Genomic DNA, 19,933 nt, shown 5'->3' with positions numbered 1-19,933 from the left:
GCTCACTTTACGCAGATTCTGCGATTTTTCGTCTGCCTTACCATGCGTCAGAAGAGAAAGGGCGCAGAAAGTAGACCCACAAGTAACGACACAGAGTGAGCGGCTGTTGACGTCACCTTGTTGCGTCAGCGATCTGAACGACCACTCGTATGACAGGACGGTTGCTTTGTCTCGGTCCCTTTGGGTGCGCATGCAACTTTTGTCAAGGGTGCTGAGGAGACGTAGCTCCGTAGGGACAGGATTTCCGGTCTCCTTTTACTCACGTGAATCTATCCTTAGCAGCGGTCGGCTACCTGAGCCGTCGTACACACGACGTGGTATGCAGGGTACCTCGCTTGGTGCTTGGCGACGGAAACGAGTAGGCACGTGGGTATATCACGCCTTTTTTACATATATAGGTCTGTTGACCAACACCCTTCTGAACGTATCATCTCACCACACCGCCTACGTCGTAAGGCTACGTCGCAAGTATGCGGCTAAGTACCTACAGTGCTGAGCGGTGATAATAGTCCATCTTTGTAAGAATGAGACAATTTGCGTGCGCGTGGGCTATGCTTTAGTGAAATAAAGAGCGAACTGATAAGAAAAAAAAAACTGGGCGAACTGATGACAGAATAATGTTGTTTTATGGTATTTAACATCCCAAAGCCTCCCAGGCTACGAGATGCGCGCCGTAGTGGAGGGCTCAGGACATTTCTGTCCCCTCGGGTTCTTTAACGTGCACTGACATCGCACAGCTCACGGAAGCCTTGCTTTTAGCCTCCATCGATAATCGACAGCACGGCTGGGATTCGATCTCACATCACTTAGCAGGGTAGATGTGTAGGCCAGTTGGTGAGACATAAGGAAAACAAAACCGCAGCAGACACAGGACGGAGGTTGGAGACAACACCTCACATCCTTCCCTACAGCACTAGAGCGTCTTAACGGTGGGTCACAGAATAATGTAAGGGTGACATAATGAATTGGGTGAGAAGGAAAACGGGGCAGGGGCTGGCAGAGTGTCAGATGAGTGGTTGAGATAAAGAAAGAAGCTCGCAGTGATAAGGAAACCTGGGGATGGAACCGGTTAGGATTAGTTTAGGATACGTGGAGGAAGCCGTAATCGCGCACTAGACGTTACCCTGCTTACGACGCGAACATGGTGCCGACAACGACGGCAGAACATGAATTTTTCTGCAGCGGCAATACCGATAATCATCTTCTCAGCCTTGACGCACGCAATATCGGAGGCAGCTAAGTGCCGCTGAGAAAGATTACAGGCAAATATTGCAAGTTGCCTACAGCTGCAGCTGAGAACATTTATTTATTTTTTTTTTTTTTTTGCATTGGGAATAGCTTCATTTAGATGCGCTAAGCGGCAACAAACTCCGCTTTATTAAATATTGAGGGGCAATCAGTCGCACAACACTGAGGAGGCGAACAGCTTCACTTCTGAAGTTCTTAGAGGGCTCTGTATTTGTGGTAGTATAGTAGATAAACATCTGCCATCTTAGAGGGCTCTGTATTTGTGGTAATAGAGTAGATAAACATCTGCCATTATAAGTGAAACAGGTAAATCGATTGCCAAGAGGCCTCTGCAGTCTCATATACTGCCTGCAACAAAAGAAAAATCACCGACATCATAACAAGCGCTATTTTATATATTTTATTTCATTTCGATTCTCGAGTGGAAGCATTCATGCAAGCCGGCGGTATCGTTGGCGAGCAGATGGACATTATTGACTGGAGTAATGTGTTTCGCTCTATTTTTCGCCATATGCGCCCGAAATGCCACCGACTGCATGACATTGCTTTGAATGTTAGGCACTCACACATTATTTCTCTCTTGACACGAGGCAAACAGTGAAGTCGATCTTTTGTGCGTGATCTTTGAACAGAAATTCTAAAGGCGCTGCTTGAATTGCTGATCACCATGCTGATATGTGGGGTTGTAGCCAACGGCTATATATACTAGTTTCGAAACTGTCGAAATATGTTAGCAAACGATGGATGGAGATTAAAGTGCGTACGACATTTTTCCTTTGTTTACCTCTCTCCAGGCTTCTAAAGGTAATGTGCTTTTTAATATCGAAAACGGAATCATAGCACATCTTGATGTAGAAAAGGGCAGAAGGGAGGGGATTCGAAAAAAGACGTCGTTGATCACAAAGATATCGCAAAACTGTAGTATGATCAGCCGTGTGCACTAACTGTTGAGGAGAATTACGTTAGTACGTCTCTATTTCCGATGTTGCATGCAAATCACAGGGCTTTATTTCTTCGAATCACGGCGGCTCTAAAGAGCCTAAGTCTCCCTTTGCACGAAGCCATTCACCCGATTAAGCAACACAGTGGAACTAAAGCTGAAAAAAAAAAAAAAAAAAAAAAAAAAAAAAAAAAAAAAAAAAAACTTACCTTAACGTCACAGGAATGCAGCTGCTTCAATGTTTTTCGCTGAACTTGCTGGAACCAACGTGTGCCTAACACCGCACGCCCTTGCGCTAAACGTATTTTTTTTTTTCGTGCGCTGAAACATCAGCGCCCAAGCGCTTTTGAATTACACCCTCATTGAAATGCAGGCTCGACGTCGATAAATATCCTTCTCGCGCTAGCTTTAGAGTAATAAAAATTGCGCCAGCATAGCTCAAATCGTTTTCTTCGAGCGGCGACGAATAAATTGTGCTCCTGTCGAAATGCCGGCACCGGTCTGAACCATGCATGGTACCGTTGTTCACGCGGTTCTGAGGTCGTTTTCTCTCGTCGTTTTTTCTCGTCGTTATGTGTGCAAGTGCTGTCAAAAGTAAATTAATATATTAGCCATTTTTTGCAGTTTCATCTTCCCCATTTCGCGAATCCTTGAATAGATGTGTTCAAACTAACTGCCAGTGTGCGAATCATCTACTATTGCGGTTTGGACGCAAAGCCATTTTACCTTGTAAAATCGCCTTCCATTTACTTTTTGACGGCCCTTGTGCATCCCGTTAGCATAACGTTGGTATTTTGCGGAGGTTACGTTGTAGTGTTACGCTCATACATTACGCATGACAGTAACGTTATGTACATATATTTATAACATAACAAAGCTCTAAGTCAGACAGGCAAGTTCTCCACTAGGAAAGCTGTATCTATCTGACAACAGTAAATTGAAAACGAGATATTTAGTTAAAAAAAAAAGCTTAACGAGGACAGACTTGTACATATTTGGGGCGAAAATTCAGCTCATTTAACCAGTTAATTAGACTTCATTAGCAGGACGTAATCGACTTGAAAGCCGAATACGTGTTTTCCCTTCCACACATACCGGGGGCCCAACTAACGTGAACCAATGACGAAATAATTAACGATGAATGACGAGCGAAACCGGCTGCACGCTGTTGGCATGACCTGAGCCGTTATACGTAGCCCGCCGAGTCGTCGCGTGGATGAAGTCCGTCAACAGTCACGAAAGAATCAACCAGGAAAAGAAGATAAGAGAACGCAGATGGATGGCGATAAGAGAGAGGAGTAAGGAGTTGAGGTACGCTTTTAAGGACAGGGGTGTAGAAGGGGGAAACAAACAAACAAAAAAGTTAGGGACAGCTTTCCAACTTATCGCTATAGTCCATCGCTATCGGCGCTACGCCGGGGCTCTCGGGTGAATTTGTCGCTAGCACGAATAGCGTCAGATTTTTATTCCCATCAAGCCTCGTTATCTTCTTTCTACAGTTTTGTGTCCTAATCTTTTCATCACTTAGCCGAGAGGCTGCAACTCGGGAACAATAGTTATCGGCGAGAAGGAGCTCAGCCAGGAGATCCCCTGCGGAAGGTCGGGGTAGCAAATCAGCCGAAAAAAGCAGTGGTTAAACGCGGTTAAACCCCAAGTTTGACGAGCGATAGCTCAGTTTCGGTAATATCAAGTGTTCGGCTGTGGTCATCGTATGACCATCACGTGAACATCGTGTTGAGAATCAACCGTTTTTCAAGATCAAAGGTTAAACGGGAAGGATGAAAGGTCATCAGTCATGGTCAAGTGGTCACTTAGTCATTGTGATGACGCACCAGCTTGCCATTTCTTCTTTCTTCTCTGGAAAGAAGTTTCCTTTCCTGAGAAACTGCTGCAATCGAATATTCGGATTCAGAAGAACTCTAATTTGGTCATGAAAGTATACCGTAAACAAGAACAAGGAGTAAAAACGAAGTAGCTTGTCCTCTAGAGCCCTCCCTATTAGGAGACGGGTACGCTGCACAGAAGCCGTGGGGTAAATTTTCAACACAAAATACGAAATACCAGTGGGCAGCGTAAGGCCGCGTACAAAATGTACAGTGTACAAAATTTTCAGCGCGCCTGTTGAAGGAAATGGCGCAAACGGAAATTTTGAGATTCTTCACCCGAATGTGCGCTCTCAGTTGCGGCGCAGGCCTCCTCGCCCCCGTCGACCCGGATGTCAGGTTGTCTGTAAACAGACCATGGAACAAGCAGCGAAAACTCTCTAGAATTGGCGAGACGGCGCAACCATCCTCACTCATCGCACCCTTGAAGAGACCGAGCGTGCGAATCGTTGCTTCCCGAAAACTCGAGTACATTCCGACAGACCACGTGGAGGAGTATAACGTCGTACGTGCTGCAGGGTTCGAGCCCTCTCTGAGCACTCCTCTCCCTTCTGAAAATTTCGAGCGTAATAGATCGTGTCACACCGCGATTATAGGCTAGGCTTCGACCGAGTTTAGAGACGTCGTGATAAGAGCGCTGCGAGTGTTACTTAGCGTGTCAGCTTGAAGCTGCGCTTAATTTTTGTGGCCAGTTTTGTTACTGCAATTCAACTCGTTAATATATATTCTTCAGTACTGCTTTAGTGTTGCATTTAGTGTCGTCTCTAGCTCCGAACGCATCATCATTCGTGTCCCTGTTAAGTGCATATATATCCCAAGGCCGAGCAGAAAAGAATAAGGAAGGCTTCAAGAACATTTTCTAGCCGCAACGGAACGAGATTCTAACTTCAAAACATGCGAAATTCTGGTGCCCCGCAGGGGTGGTGCAGTGGTAAGACGCCCGACTACTGTGCCGGAGTTCCCGGGTTAGAACTCAACCACGGCGGCCGCGTTTCGATGGAGGCGAAACGAAGCGGCGTCCGTGTGCTGTGCGATGTCAACGCGCGTTAAAGATCCCCAGGTGGTCGAAATTACTCCGTAGCCCTCCACTACGGCTCCCCTTTCTTTCCACTTTCACTCCAACCTTCCTCCCTTCCCTTACGCCGCGGTTCAGGTGTCCACAGAGCAAGTGTGACAGATACTGCGCCTTTTTCTTCCTGTGAACCAATTATCATCATTCTGGTAGTAATTGCTAAGATTTTAATCGACGTTTCAGTCTCCTATTGCTAACCTCAAGTATTCAGATGCCGCGCTTAAATCTAGCTTTCCATTTCCATTTACGTAATTTGAATGTTGCCTCAGTTAAAAATTCCAAGGTGGTCGAAATAATTCTGGAGCCCTCCACTACAGCACCCCTTCCTCTCTTTCCATTTTCACTCCCACCTTCCTTCCTTCCCTTACGGCACGGTTCATGTGTCCAGAGAACAAGTGTAACAGATGCTGCGCCTTCATTTCCTGTGAACCAATTATTATTATTATTATTATTATTATTATTATTATTATTATTATTATTATTATTATTATTATTATTATTATTATTATTATTATTATTATTACTATCATTATAGGGCGGGGAATATGCCTCTGTTGCAAAGAGAACAGCATTCCTCAAATTTCGTGGCAACAATCTATCCAAGGACTAGGGAAAAATACACATCACCGATCTGTGACGTAAGCACGATGCGTTGGCGCTGCTGTCGCCAGGCAGGGCCGACTGGGGGTGAAAATTAGAGTTAGTGGCCATAAGAATACATGGCACCGAAAGATTTCAAAGCAGTTTTCTCATTTCACGGGGCACCTATGATGTCGTTATTCCGCACAGAGCAACCATGAACATCCTAGAACAAATAGTGAAAGTATGAAATCTCATTACCGAGGCGAAGTATTTTTAAAACACCGCGATACGTATGGGGATGCGAGTTGGCAGGCCGGCCCATACAACTTGCCGCAACATTTTTCTCGTTTCGCGGAGCACCAGAAGTGGTAGCCGGTTGTTGAACGTTGTCCAGCGCTTTAAAGAAGTATGTGACAAAGTAGGCTGCATCATTGCGGTGGCAGTCTACTTTTAAAACACTTCGTTGTCTAGAATCTGAGTTAGAAATGCATTGCGGTAGCGCGGCCCATACAAAATATGTAAAGAACGGTTCGCAAAGCAGCTGACTTTTGCTGCTACGAAAACAGTCGTTTGTTAGGAGTTGGTGTATTATGTTAAGGCCATGAATATACGTGTGTAACAACATTCCGCGTCTGACATCTCTGTAAAACATAGTTATCAGGGCTATCTTTGCGATAGACCTTGTACCTTCTGATTGAAGCTGTACCTGTCTCGATCTTCTCGCCTTGGCGTATCTGCAGAACACAGGGCCGTCGAAGCATTGCATTCAGTTTCAGGTAATTTACAGCAGTCATAAAAATGACATGTCTCGTACAATGAACGATTCGGACAGTTCAGATCAAGCATCTCCTCAACAATATGCCGTCTAGGCAACCTTCGGAACGCGAAGTCGTGATAAGCGGAGCGGTAATCTCACTAAGATACATTAGTCGAACAGCCAGATTGTACAGTGCATGTGTAGGTTCTATTATGGACCTCCATATAGTTTGCAGCGGCTGTGTAATGATCATGAATGTGGACACATTTTGATTCCTATAGGGCATGTTCCAATAAGACGCATGTAGTACGTACAAGCAGCACTGACAGTTGCTGACCAGATGTTACACAAAGAGCGGCTTACCAAAGAAGAAAAGAGCAACACGCACCGCTTCCTCAAAATATCAAAACTAATTTCTGAACTGCTTCATGATTACGCTTCTCGTTATTTTCCTGGTAAGCCGCTCCTTGTTTTACATCTGATCAGCGACTGTCAGCGCTGTTGGTACGCATGCGTGTGTTATTGGGACATGATAAAGAAACAGCTGGTACAAATGTTCCAGTTATTTGTCTTCACTTCGACACATAATTACCCTTTTTGTTCGTGGCTGTGAGTCGCACTTTCAAAACGCGATCTGAAAAGGTTGCAGTGAGATTAATAACTAGCCGGAAAACCAACAGAAAACAACTATAGTTAAATAGTTTCGCAGTGTTCCTGCTTTTCGCTTTTTCTGCCGTCTCAGACCTTTCCCTTTCCGTGTGTGGTCTTTCACTTGACGGTCGCCTAGTTTCTGCCACCAGCTTTTTCTGCATTAGACCCAGTACGACATTTGCAGTACATTACACATAAATTTTACTTCGCCCTTGCGGCCTATATAATTTTCCGCGGTGTAAGCATTTTTGTGGAGTGCAACAGTATTTCCGGTTTATTATGGGGTCAGCTGCAAGAAATTTACTCTATTCCAAGAAATTTACGCTAGTTCATTGAGAAGCCTGCGCATACAGCAGTAGCCTCTTTGCTCTTGTCCAAATGGGCACCCCTATTGGTATTGTATTATGGTAAACGCCAGAAAGCTGAACTCTGAGTCTTACCTAAGCAGGTGCGAGTTCAAGACAGTCTGCCTATTAAATAACAGCAGCACTTGCAGGTGCACTTGGCGATGAGCCGGTGCGGACCTGCAGATAATCCCGGGGGACATTCAGCAGTATGCGTCAAGCACATAATCGCACGGCGATCGTTACTAATGCGTTACAGATTACACTGACTGCGACTGTACATATAAAGGCAGTGGAAGAATACTGCGGAAGCACTTTGGAAGCATGGAGGGACGATACGTGCCCAAGCGTCCGGAGTGGCATCGGGAGCAGTAAACCCGGAAGCATGTTGAAAAGCATGCTGCTTGGCGTACGCCCGCCTTCCTACTGTGCCGAGCATGAGGACGCCGCTGTGAACCTTGACATTATCTCCTCGCCCGCCACGGCGGCTGGGGCCCAGGCCGGGTGGAAAGGAGGCTCTCGGGGTCACCTCTCTGCCTCGCGGAACCCGGGAGCGCTCCCTCCTCTAGCCCCCCCCATTCCACCACCTTCTCTACCGCCCGCACACCCCGCGTTATAGGCATGAAACCAAGGCCTGAAATAAACCTCGAAGGGAAAGAGGGCATGCATGTGCAAAAAATGCTCGTCGTGTAGTAGTGTTCTTGTAGCGAGAGATTGTTTTGCGCCCTTCGTTCAGTATGACTGCCTCGATTTATGACGCAACTCCTCAACTGAGTTTTGAACGACCTTCTTTGCTTTAATTTTCGAGTGAAAATGCAGCTGTGCTGCAAGCTGCTGATGTGGGAAACGACAGAGGAAAAGAAAAAAAAATGGGGAGGGGGGGGGGGGGTGAAAGAAACCTTTGAGTGGTAAGGAAGGGGCGCCTGTATAGAGATAGCAGGTCACAGCTGGACGTCACTGATTTGCGATGGTTCCTGGGGTTAGGTGTGACGGCTATTCATTATGGCACTGTGAAGGTGACAGCCCAAGGAAAACCTGGCGGAAAAGGGAGGCCGGATGGAAAAGAAGGAAAGAACGAAAGTGTGGCGAACCCCTCATCCCCCTCCCTTCGCTGCCCCCAGTGCACGGTGCTCCAATGGAAAGTAACGGGATCATGCCCGCAGCAAGTGCGCACACACACACTCACACACAGAGAAAAACTAGAGGGGAATGGGTCGGAAAGGGCAGGAAAGGGGTACACACCGGCACCCGGCGAACGCAGCGTTCACGTGGCTGGCGACGGCACGCACGCGTTTCGACGCCAGCGCACGAGATGGCGCCAGCGGAGGGGCGCGGAGCGCGGCGCGAGCGATCGGCGGCCGCGACCGGCGCACGGGCAGCCGCAGCAGCAGCAGCAGCAGGCAGCCACCGCCGCCGTCGCCAGCGCTGCTCTCAGCAAGGGCCGGCGTAGAGCCAGAGCTGCGTGGCTGTCCGTAGCGGTAGGGCGACGCTGTTACGTCAGTAGTTGGTGCGCTTCGTACTTATACAGCCTTTCCGCGCAGAGTGATCTCTTCCTGAGGGAGTCATCATGGCGGACAGAGGAAAGGACGACCAGGTAAGGCTCATGAACGTCGCGCTCACGCGCTCAGCCCTGCACGGCGGCCGGCCCCCCGCACAACATGGCGGGTGCCCTGGGTCTTTGCTGCTTGTGTTGTTGTTGGCGCCCGCGAGCTCGCTCGCGCCCCGCTGGGCGAAGCACTGCGGCGCCGCTCGTCGCCGGCGCAAATGGCGATCGGTGCCTTCGCTCCGTATTGATTTTGCCGGGCCCCTGGTCGTGGAAGTGCTGCGGCGGGACCCCGTGGGGGACGACCGTGCCCGGGGAGGGGCCCCCGAGTTCTTGCGGACACTTTCGGACATCGCGCGCGGACCTGCCCTGCCCACCCCGCGCGAGCGCTGGCGGGCCGCGTTGTCCGCATCAGCCTTGACCGTGGCAAAGCGAATGCAATCGCCAGAAACTTGCTTTTCTCTCGCCGGACCAGCACCTGATCCGCGACTTGGTGGGGTGGGGCAGTGCGGCGCCTGGCGCAGGGAAAGCGCTGGTAAGGTCATGCGAACCGGTCGCTGAGGTTACCCCCGCCGGCTCGCACCTTGCGCCGAATCTGGCCCAACAGAAGCCGGTGCAGACCACTGCTTCTGCCACCGTCTGTACTGCCGGCGGCTGCGCTCGTTCCGCCGAGCTGTGTGGTTAGAGCGAGCCGCTAAACGCGACTCCTGCCATGGAACAAGGTCGTTGCGCCTACGGTGTAGCCGCCGGACCCGTGGCCCAGTTTGCGGCCTAATGCCGGCAACACTGTAGATGTATGACCCTGGCTCTGCACGGCCCATGCGGCAGCGGCGTCCTCGGCGGGCCGGCTCGAATTCTCGGCGAATTGGGACAGGGATGCAGTCCGAGACCACTGCTCCCGGATATCGAGGTCCGAATCGTATTCGCACCGAAAGTTCTGCGCCAACCTATGCTCGAAACGTGGGTGACTCGAGGGTCGGAGAAGCGAGGCGCGAAAGGCGACCGTTATGACCGAAGTCCGCCATTTAAAAATGTCCGCCCGCGCTACCTGCAGTAGCGGTGGAAGCGAGCAGCGTCGAGAAGTGGACCCCTCGTCGCATCTTCCGAAAACGTTGTCGCGAGAATTTTTCCATCCCCCGTAGCGGCGCGTTTGACCCAAGGTGCGCGATTAAAATGTGCGCAGCCGCGAAAGAAGCGAACGGTACTTGCTGTACCGGCGAGCTTTCAGCGCCGGCTCTGAGCCTAGGGTTCCCGCGCCGGCAGCGGCGCCGCGTCTGTTTCGAAATCAGTTCATCGATTTTTGGCCGCGGTCCAGATCGTGACTCTTAGCTTCTTTTCCTTGATTGGAAACCTATTTTTGCCGTTAGTTCGCGTTCATTGTGCCCTCTGGGACTACCGTGCTGGTGATATTCCACTAGTGATTGCGCCGGCCTCTTGTATCGTTTCTTTACTAAATCGAGCTGCTTCGGAAGTAATTAAGATCACTGTTTCGCGCAGTGCTCGTCATACGACCCCTGTAGCTTATCTGCTGCTTTTGTGGCCCATGTGACGACTAGACCAACAGTCTTGCCGTGTAACGTTACGTAATTTTGATAGCAACCCTCACCTTCTTTGGAATAGAACGCGAAGTTACACCTTTTCGGTTGGTTGATTGGTCTGCTTGGAAATACCATCTAACTTGGACACGTGGTCACGACGACCCGTGTCAAGAGATGTTCAACTGTTTGACATGTTGGCGGAGGTTATTTGCATTGCAGTCGTCGGTATACTTTCCCGGATTACGCCTTCTTCATCATCAATCGCCCGAAGGATACCGTCGCCTGCTCGTTCCACCGGCTCCTCATTCACTCAACATCACACGACTTGATGGCTTATCGCCTACTCCATCGTCGTGGCACGGATTACACGTTGCGGTTCTGACACCTTAGCCTGGTCTCTGTGCGCATCCACCGAGCACCATGCGGGATTGGTGGTTTTTATTTGTTGAAGATGCTGTTATCGGACTGTCTCGTGACTACACGGCGTGACCCGTGGATATCAGTTATCATTACCTGTTAAACTGTGCGCTGCCTTTTTAATCGTCATCTTAGCGCCTACTTGGGAGCGAAGCGTCGTTGCTCAATCGATTGGTCTGCGGCCTTGTACGCGTTTGCTCGAACGAGGTACGTGTACCGACCCTGCTCAATGCTGGGAAATCCGATAGATAGGTGCCGTGAAGAAGCTAGTGTGCTCTTGAATTTTGTTTAATGCTGGCTCTTATCACCTTCAGGCTACTGTACCGCAGATATCAGAACATCTTAAAAAAAAGTATTCGAAGCTTCTCAGTCGCGGAGTGTACTCAGAGCTCGCGATCTGGACTCCTCCACTGTTAAGAAATTGAGGCATCGTTATGCCCAACTAGCGATACTCGTCAGTGCGCAATGAAGAATGAAAGGTTACAGCTACCTGTTTTCATTCAAATTATAAGGACATCTGAGCCATATACTGCCTATAGCTCCCCTCTGCCGTAAGTAATGAATCATAGCAGTAGCAGTGTTGAGCGTCGCTGTCAGTAACGGACACCTTCCTACACATGCTGTGTGTGTGTGTGTGTGTGTGCGTGCGTGCGTGTGTGTGTGTGTGTGTGTGTGTGACGAAAAGCTGAATTGTGCACTCCTCGCCTGCCGGCGCTAAAGGATAATCAGAAAGACAAAAATAAGAACTCATGGTTGCCTTCTACCCTTAAACATACCGCACGTGTTTTGCCGTCGTAGGGCCCCCACTATCTAAATCGGGAGGGAGCCCACGGGCTGGTGTGGGCGTAAGCAAACGAAATGACAGGTGACATGAAAAGCAAACGGCAGCAAACACGAAACCGCTGACGCGAGAGGAGAGGCACCGTACGTCACGTGACCTTTACTTGTGGCGTTCAGTGTTCTTTTTCTAATAGATTGCATTATTACGACCTTATGTTCAGCACATGTTATACTTAGGGCAGCGGCCAGTGATGTCCAAGATTGTTTTGAGGTATGTTCGAATCCATGTGCGAATCCTATCAGGCATTGATCTTTCTGGGTGGCTCAATCGTAGCATCCATTTAGCTGCTGGCCTATTTGTTTTGCGCCCTCGTCCATTTGCACATTTACTTGATCCGGAAATGGAATAAAACCGACATTACTTCCTGTTTTAGTTTAGTGGCCAGCGGCGCGTTTCTAGAGCGCATTCTAACTGGTATCGAAGCGTTCGGGCTAATAACCCGTACTGTCATAGTTCAACCTATCTCGCATGCGGATACTTCTGCTCTTGTTCGATTACACCTCCCACGGCGGAAGTGTTGGTCTTGGCATTCACTAGGACGCTTTCCGCACTTTTCGGCTCAAGAAACTGGAGTACATGAAAAATTGGTACTGTCCGCTCCATTTCCATGGGGAACACTTCGCACTCGAGGAACATAGCTTGGTTGGTTGGTTGGTTGGTTGGTTGGTTGGTTGGTTGGTTGGTTGGTTCACAGGAAGGGAAAGGCGCAGTATCTGTCACACTTGTGTCTGTGGACACCTGAACCGCGCCGTAAGGGAAGGGAGGAAGGAGGGAGTGAAAGTGGAAAGAGAAAGGGGAGCCGTAGTGGAGGGATACGGAGTAATTTCGACCACCTGGGGATCTTTAACGTGCGCTGTCATCGCACAGCACACGGACGCCTCTTCGTTTCGAACATAGCTTGTTTTATCTAGTTTTCTGTCGGTGTATTCGTTAACCGCGTGAGCAACTCTAAGCATTTAGAACTCGCAAGTAATGTTTCATTGCGTACTATGCTGTGGCATTCTTATTCATACTTACCTGGACTCTTATGCATGAAGTTTTACTACGCAAGTTTCTACACTTCATTGTTGCTCTTGACTTATCGAGCGTCGATCCCGATACACAGCTGCATCTGTAGACAATTTTGGCAGCAGGGGCAGGTTGCGAAGTTTCGGAGGACGCTTGGTGGCGTTACAGTGTAGTAGATTGTGGTACCTGGCGGCATTCTATGTGATGCGCCAAATAGCTCGTTAGCTGCGCGCTTGCGCAAATAAAAGAGAGGGAAAGAGATGCGGGAGAGTGTAACGCGAGCTGGAAAAGAAGAGGCCGGAAGTCGACGCACTGCGCGCCTTCCTGTCGCACGGTCTGCGTTTGGAAGCGGCTCACCTGACGCCACACAGTCGGCTCGCTTTTGTCATCGCGGGGACAATGGCTGCGTCGGGAGTGGGAAACAAAGAAAAGTCTGTTCTCGTCGAAATCGCCGACGAACCCAGGATCATCACCCGCAAACGAAAGGAGATATTCGAAACTCGTGGGAGCGACCGTTCTGGTTATTCGCACCGTCTACCAGCGACGAATAGTTTTTTTCTTTCTTTTTTTTTTCAGCTCTTCACAGGCTTCTCTGCATACCGCCGTCTCTTCACGCAGAATTTTCTGCCTCGCCTTCATCCGAAATTAGATTTTGACGTTGAGGGCGAGGCAGGAGGTAACTGGAGGGAATTTGCGGGCAACAAACTTGTCATTTAAATTGCAAGCAGTTTGTTCAGTATTCGATTTTTAAAAGGCGCAGTACGCATTTGCTTGCGCGTGATCAGCTAGTTGAACACTTCTCACTTTTTCAGCTGCGATTAGCGTGTGAAGTCCACCGACTATTTTTTATGGCGGCTGAAAACCCGTATTAACCAATTGCCCGTTGGCAGCAGTTTCGTATCGTTGCTAACCGTTCGTTCCAGGTTACGTTAAATTTCGCGGAAATTGTTGAAAATGAATTTCTTTTTCCTTCAGCGGTGCATTTTTTCAACGAGACACATGATCTGTAAGCTGTCTCCAGGTGCTGCTGCACTGTGGTCGTACAGTAACGCCGAGCGGGGAGGGTGACTCGAGAAGCACGCCCACGCCTGGTAACATCCGGCACGGGAGTTGCGTAACACCACCGACGAACCGGTGCAGGGTGTGCACAGACCACGTGGCGTAGCATGATCTGCCGCCACCGGCCCGTCCTGAGAGCCACGTCGTGGCGATAACGCGGCGACGTACCACGTGGCAATCCCGGAGAACCAGGAGCGAGCAGTCAACGCGCGCTGTTTGGCTGCGGCGCGACCGAAGTCCTTGAGCGTTTCCCACAGGGGGCCCGCTTCCCCGGAGCAGTCAGGTGCTTTGCTGCATACTGAAGACCTGCGCCGTCGCACTTGCCCCGTTCGCTGGCGTGCCCTCGGGGCATGTCGGCAGTCCTGGCGAGCGCTCGAGTACGCGCTTCGCATCTCGGCCAGTTTGCACGAGGTTCACCGTTGTGGTGTTTCAAGCCTCGCCAACCATAATGTTCATCTTCGTCGTTTTCGGGCGAAGCTCAGTGCATTTGACGTCGCCCAGTTTCACGGCGCTGCATTCCCGCTTCAGGCAGAAATTTCGAAGCTTCTTGTCCGTGCTTGAGGTCAAGGCTATACTTGAGAAAAAAATGCGATCCTGGACTGAACAACGGCTTCCTACGCCGAGGGACTGGGTACTTTGAGATGCTTCCTATATGAACCACGACTTGTAGCGTCTCCTGCACAGGAGAGAAAAAAAAGAGCATTAGAGCAAGCCATGACTGTGATGTGCGAATTAAAAAGTGTGATGTATCACGAGGAGAATACTGGTCTCGATAAATCACTTAAGTTGCAGAATCAAACTTCCATACGCACAGTCCTGTGAGGAGAAGGAAATGCGTCTTCGCGTCACGTCTACGAGCTCTCGCCTCTTGCGTAAGCGTCAGCTTCGAGCAAAACTTCCAGGAACGCGTCGTCCTGCTGGAACTGTGGGGGCAGGCGACTTATTCTGAGAATCTTTCGAGCGGATCAGCTCAGCGCGCATCTCATCAAATAGCGCAAACCGCTGTACGTCGGCGAATTCACTCGGTATGATATGCGGCAGATTATCGCGAGCTTCAAGATTATGGTTCCTCCTGTTTAGTCTAGGGCAGGCCGCATTCCTGGATTGGATTTCACGCTGTAGCACCGCGACTGCTGTCATGTTGCTCGAAATATAGACGCAGTCTGCTTCGCTCGCTGCTTCACTCCCGGCAGCCGTATTGGAAGTGAGCGCGAAGGCTTCGCATTCTGGCATCGCACGCGGTTTCACCGAGGCGTCAAGCGGTGCATGCAGACGATGAGTTCGTGCCTTCAATCTTGGCCCTGTATCAAGGGAAAGAATTGCACGGTTTAGAGTCGCACGCATCCTCTTGATAGCTTATGGGGGCATAGATTTATGGGTGTGCCTATAGCGGACGCAGCCTTGGAAATGCCAGGCTGATTTTCCTTGGCTAGTGCTAACGGGAAGAAAGGCGTCATCATTAGCTCGAATTCAGTCCTCACTCCAGCGTTTCCGTAACTGCAACAGCAAGCGCAGATAGCTTGTGGGGCCTGCTCGAATAAACAAATGCTTACGCGTGATAAGAGCGACGTGGATATCGATGTGTCATCGATCCATAAGTGCGCCTGTATTTAAATCCTCTGCAATGGCAATCGTGCAAACAAAGCCGTTGGTACGTGCCCGGGAATATTAGAACTGGTGGTGACTAAAAGACTCAATCTTGAAATAGGCCGCGGAGAAAGGATGTCCCGTATTAGTTTGCCCTATGGCAGCCCAGGAAGAGCGATTTATCGATATGACAAATATCCGCGTAAAAATAGGAAAGCGAGCGCGCCAGCGTTGCTTTTTTTTATAAACGTCGCGCGTGATCCGAGGAATGGCACGCAGCCGCTGACGTCACCAGCGCTATGAGGTACGCGTCATATCGCATTTTTTGTTTCATGCAGTTCAGAATAGATACGTCACTGACGGCCTTGTCAAAAAAAAAAAAAAATGCACGAGGATCAGGTTGCGGTTCTAGCTTTTCTTTCTTGTTTCTTTCATCTCTCTCTCTTTTTTTTTTTAATCTCTCTCCAGCGGGACAACTACGCTCATCGACAGGCCTTCGTCGACAGATGCTCAGACGCTCCCCAAAAGTTGCCAGTAACCGCGACTCGAGAACCTTGCCTAAGTTTCCCCAAACTTCACCAGAATCTAAAATTTCTATTAAATGCATAAAATTGATTAATAAATAATCTGTCGTCATGTATCTCATGTTAAAGGTTGTCATTCAGGCTCTAATAATCACACTGGCCATCATAGATAACGTGCGTAGCATATCTTCGGTGAGGTTGATGGTGATCAATTCCACGCAGCACATCTCCTTGCATGGCGATGTTATACGGAACCGCATACCATAGCATGTCGTTCAAAGTTTTCAGCGCTATTTTGTTTCTGAATTCGGATGAGAATCAAGATGTTATATTCCCTCAAAAATGTTTGAAATTGCGCTGGAAAGTCACCTGGAACCTTAGTCGTTATGGCTAGTGATGGATTCATTATAACCATTGTTAATAATAAACAATCACTTCAGGAGCAACGCTGTTAATACACGAACGAGTATTTAAGTTTTTACTTGAAATTATTTGCTGAGGTAGTAACGTTTTAGTGAGGATCTCAACGTTCGAGGATTGTTAAAATTTACACAGAACGTTATTCCATATTTTGGCACCAATGAAAGATACTGAGCGATGTTATGAGCTATTGGTAAGTAAAAATTGTTATGCTGTGCTTGTGCCACGTTCGGAGCTATGAATATAGATTTGGTTTGGTTTTGTGGGGTTTAACGTCCCAAAGCGACTCAGGCTATGAGAGACGCCGTAGTGGAGGACTCCGGAAATTTCGACTACCTGAGGTTCTTTAACGTGCACTGACATCGCACAGCACACGGGCGCCTTGCTTTACGCCTCCACGAAAAAGCGGCCGCCGAGGCCGGGATTCGATCCTGCATCCTTGGGAACAGTAGTCGAGCGCCGTAACCACTGCGCCACCCCGGCGGGGCTATGAATATAGGATACTGAGTGTTTGTGCTATTTAGTCGGTGGACTAAATGACAGTTTGTAATCGCGGACTTCGTCTTCACGCGCGTTACTTGCCTGAAGGCATAGTTGAAATAGCGCTACTGTCCTACAAAAGACAGACCAAACACGTAATTACTTGTTTATTCTTTGTCTCTGTCTTAGTGCCAACTTGATACGTTAATAATGAATGCCGTGTGGGCAAAAGGAAGAAAAAAAAAAGCAGGTGCATCAGTGGGTGCAATACCGCACATGAATGAGTTGAGTTGAAAGTCCTCATGACCATGGATGGGGGCTGCAGATGGATATGATGAACCATGGACCCTGGCGGCAGGGGAGAAAGTACGTAAATTGCCGAGTGGATAAATACAAATAGAGCCTAAGTCACACGATCGGCTAAGATCGGGTGATTGCTTTCACTGATTAGTGCCAAACTTCTGGATGAACAGCCTTGACACCGGGAGGGGTAAAATTTGACCAATAAATTTCAGAAATCTGCAGAGCGAATTTCACTAGACGCTGGCCCGAAACTTCACTTTCGGGAGGGCGACACCCGTGAAGCGGCGTCTTCTGTTTAGATTCCCCCAGCGTTCACGTCGCCCATGGAGTGCGCAGAAGGCAGCCACTCCGTCTCGTTGTTGTCACCCTTCATCTTTACGCCTCGAGGCACTGCGTGTACAGCAGTAGCCGGGCGGAGCTTAGTGGTGCAGCCCTCTTTATGGCCGCGGCACTCCAAACAGCCTAGTCTCTGCGTTCATGGCTTGTCAGCTCCGGGGTCGTGGGGCGGCACCCGTGACCTTAGTCTCGTCTGCTTAGAGAAATGCATTTAAATGCACGACGATGGGGCTCTGGGGAAGTGAAACGCTTCCATACCGATTCCCGCTGCTTAGCTGATGCTTCCTTCTTTTTTTCTTTTTTTGCGCGAGTCGCGAGTGCCCTGTTCCAGCAGGCCTCTCAATCTCACCCTACTCCATCGGGCACTGTCTCTTGTGGCAGCGTTGTAGTTTCATTGGAACCACCTCAGTTCCCCTAGACCCGTGCCCAGATTCTCTACACAATTCAGCAACTAGCGCTCTCTATACGGTGCCGCTAGCAAACACCACATAACTAAATGAGAATAGCCCAATCCCGTGAATTAGAGAGCGAGAATTCAGAGAAATTTTACGCGAACATGATTATCGTGGCCGACTCCTCTTCGCTACAAAATCAGCCCGGTAAAATTCTTCCCGCGCTGCCCTAGCTGTTACCGGCGGGCATGTAAAAAAAATGTAATTCGGACTTGCTGAACTTCGAAAATCCGGCTACGATATTGAGCGCTTGCCGCCGGTGGTGGCGACCGTCCAAACTATAAGTATTTGTCCAGAATTCCTGTGCTTGGAAATGTTGTCAGTCCTTCAAGTTACATTTAGCCGACAAGCAGAGGGCAATCAGTGGCTCTTTACACCTTTCTTCCATGCCAGTCTCCGCCTCTTGATTGTGGCTGGGAGATCAATTCGCGTTTCGCCTCTAAACCACGCTGCTCCCTTCGTGTTTCTAAGCTATCTCCATGGATGCACTGAGGATGCAGAGTGTGTACATTGTGAAGCCCGGGACAGCTTTTGTTTTGAGCGGTTCGCTTCTCAGCAGTTACTCCGCTGATTTACAGTCCGCGAGGAATGGTAGGGAGTGGTGTTCCGATTGACTTGAAAGAATCGACATGGGCGAGGATGCATAGTTGTGCATAGTTGTGCATACAGCAGAGGGCGGCGGCGATTCGTTCTGAGCGTTCGATATCTAAGCTGTTGCTCCTTCCGGTGATTCCCAGGCAGCACTAACCATTGACCAAATAATGGAAGTGTGTTGGCGTTGTTTGGCCCTGCATCGAGCTAGAGAACTGCATACACATTCCAATACTGGGCCGGCGATGTTCTTCATTATCCGAAACATCGTCGCATTGACGTATGTACACGCGAGGAAAAAGAAAAGAAAAATTGGCAAGCGCACGTTGCGTGGTCGGGGTACATCTCGAAATTTGGAGCGGTTCGGCGTAGACTTGGAGGATGCGGCGCGCGACGGTATGCAGTGTAGTTCCGTCGTCTCGTTTTCGTTCCTTCGCTCCGTCCGCGTAGAACCCGAAAGCCCATCACGCTTCGCGTGCCGATATGAAGAGGCAGCGTAGAGTCGTGGATGGGCGATCTTGCGACGGGAGACGAGTCTTGTTGCCGAGCTTTTATCGCTTTACGACTTTTTCAGGGTTGTTGCTTTTGCCGCTTCTATCTTTCTTCTGTGCTCAGAAACGACTGTAGGGGAGCTCGAGAAAAGTTTCGACCTAGGCTCTGGTAGCTCTTTCAACGAAAACCTCCTGGCGAACTTTTATCTTTGTTCAAGAGCACATTGCGGGAGCGTCCTTCAGCGCTGCCTCTAATTTTTTTTTTCCTCTTGTAGGCTACGCCGCCGCAGTCGGCTTAAATGCTGCTTTTTTTTAACTTATTATTGATGTTGCTGTTTTTAACCGTTGGCTTCTAAAGATTACCTGGTTATGGCTGGATGCAGAGACACGGAAGCTGTATAGTTTTTTTATGTATCACTTTTTTGTATCTATACCACGAGGAATGTTAAACTCACGCAATAGAAATATAGCCTGTGTAGCGTTCGATTGGTCATGAATTTCTCTTTTCAATCTCGTCTCTGCACGCAGAGAAGCACATCTCATCCTCTACGACTCGAATCGACATCGCGGTTTTCATCGTCGGTTGGATTTAGCTGCACGTTTTTGTACGTTCTTAGCGCACTGCGGGGCCTTGTCAATTCAGTAGAAAGATGTGTAGCTGGTCGAGTACCAGCGCCATAGCTATCAACCCTATCGGAACGAACTGAAAGCCGTGCGGACCGTCATGTGAAAACCGGCTGGATTGGCCCGAGAACAGGTGTAACACATAGTATATAATGCCGAGTTAAAATTTTTGATTACTCGTCAATGTGTTACGTGCAGCGCATTGTAGCAGCGTACAGCTGAGCGACATTCTTAGTAGAGTC

At 49.2% G+C, this 19,933-nt stretch overlaps 1 protein-coding gene and 1 long non-coding RNA gene across 5 annotated transcripts in view; one reads left to right on the top strand and one right to left on the bottom strand.

The window, feature by feature from the left end:
- LOC146185697 (uncharacterized) overlaps positions 1-19,933 on the bottom strand; it is a 141,026-nt gene that overhangs the window by 36,641 nt on the left and 84,452 nt on the right. For 2 of the 3 annotated variants that reach the window (XR_014708028.1, XR_014708027.1), the window contains one exon: positions 11,894-14,559. This is a non-coding gene — a long non-coding RNA (uncharacterized LOC146185697). Of the gene's footprint in view, positions 1-7,573; positions 7,658-11,893; positions 14,560-19,933 lie in introns of those variants that run through there. The other variant, XR_014708026.1, reaches the window with a different exon arrangement.
- Atpalpha (sodium/potassium-transporting ATPase subunit alpha) overlaps positions 8,854-19,933 on the top strand; it is a 144,557-nt gene continuing 133,477 nt past the window's right edge. Inside the window, exons 1-2 of one of the 2 annotated variants that reach the window (XM_084606610.1) lie at positions 8,854-8,955; positions 9,019-9,071. In XM_084606610.1, the coding sequence (XP_084462736.1) occupies positions 9,045-9,071 (27 nt within the window). In that variant the 5' untranslated portion in view covers positions 8,854-8,955; positions 9,019-9,044. Of the gene's footprint in view, positions 9,072-19,933 lie in introns of both variants that reach the window. The other variant, XM_084606609.1, reaches the window with a different exon arrangement.

This window comes from Amblyomma maculatum, chromosome 6, assembly GCF_055883805.1.
Source record: "Amblyomma maculatum isolate TAMU_Amacu chromosome 6, ASM5588380v1, whole genome shotgun sequence".
Lineage (NCBI taxonomy): Eukaryota > Metazoa > Arthropoda > Arachnida > Ixodida > Ixodidae > Amblyomma > Amblyomma maculatum.
This window is presented reverse-complemented; position numbering and strand designations above follow the sequence as displayed.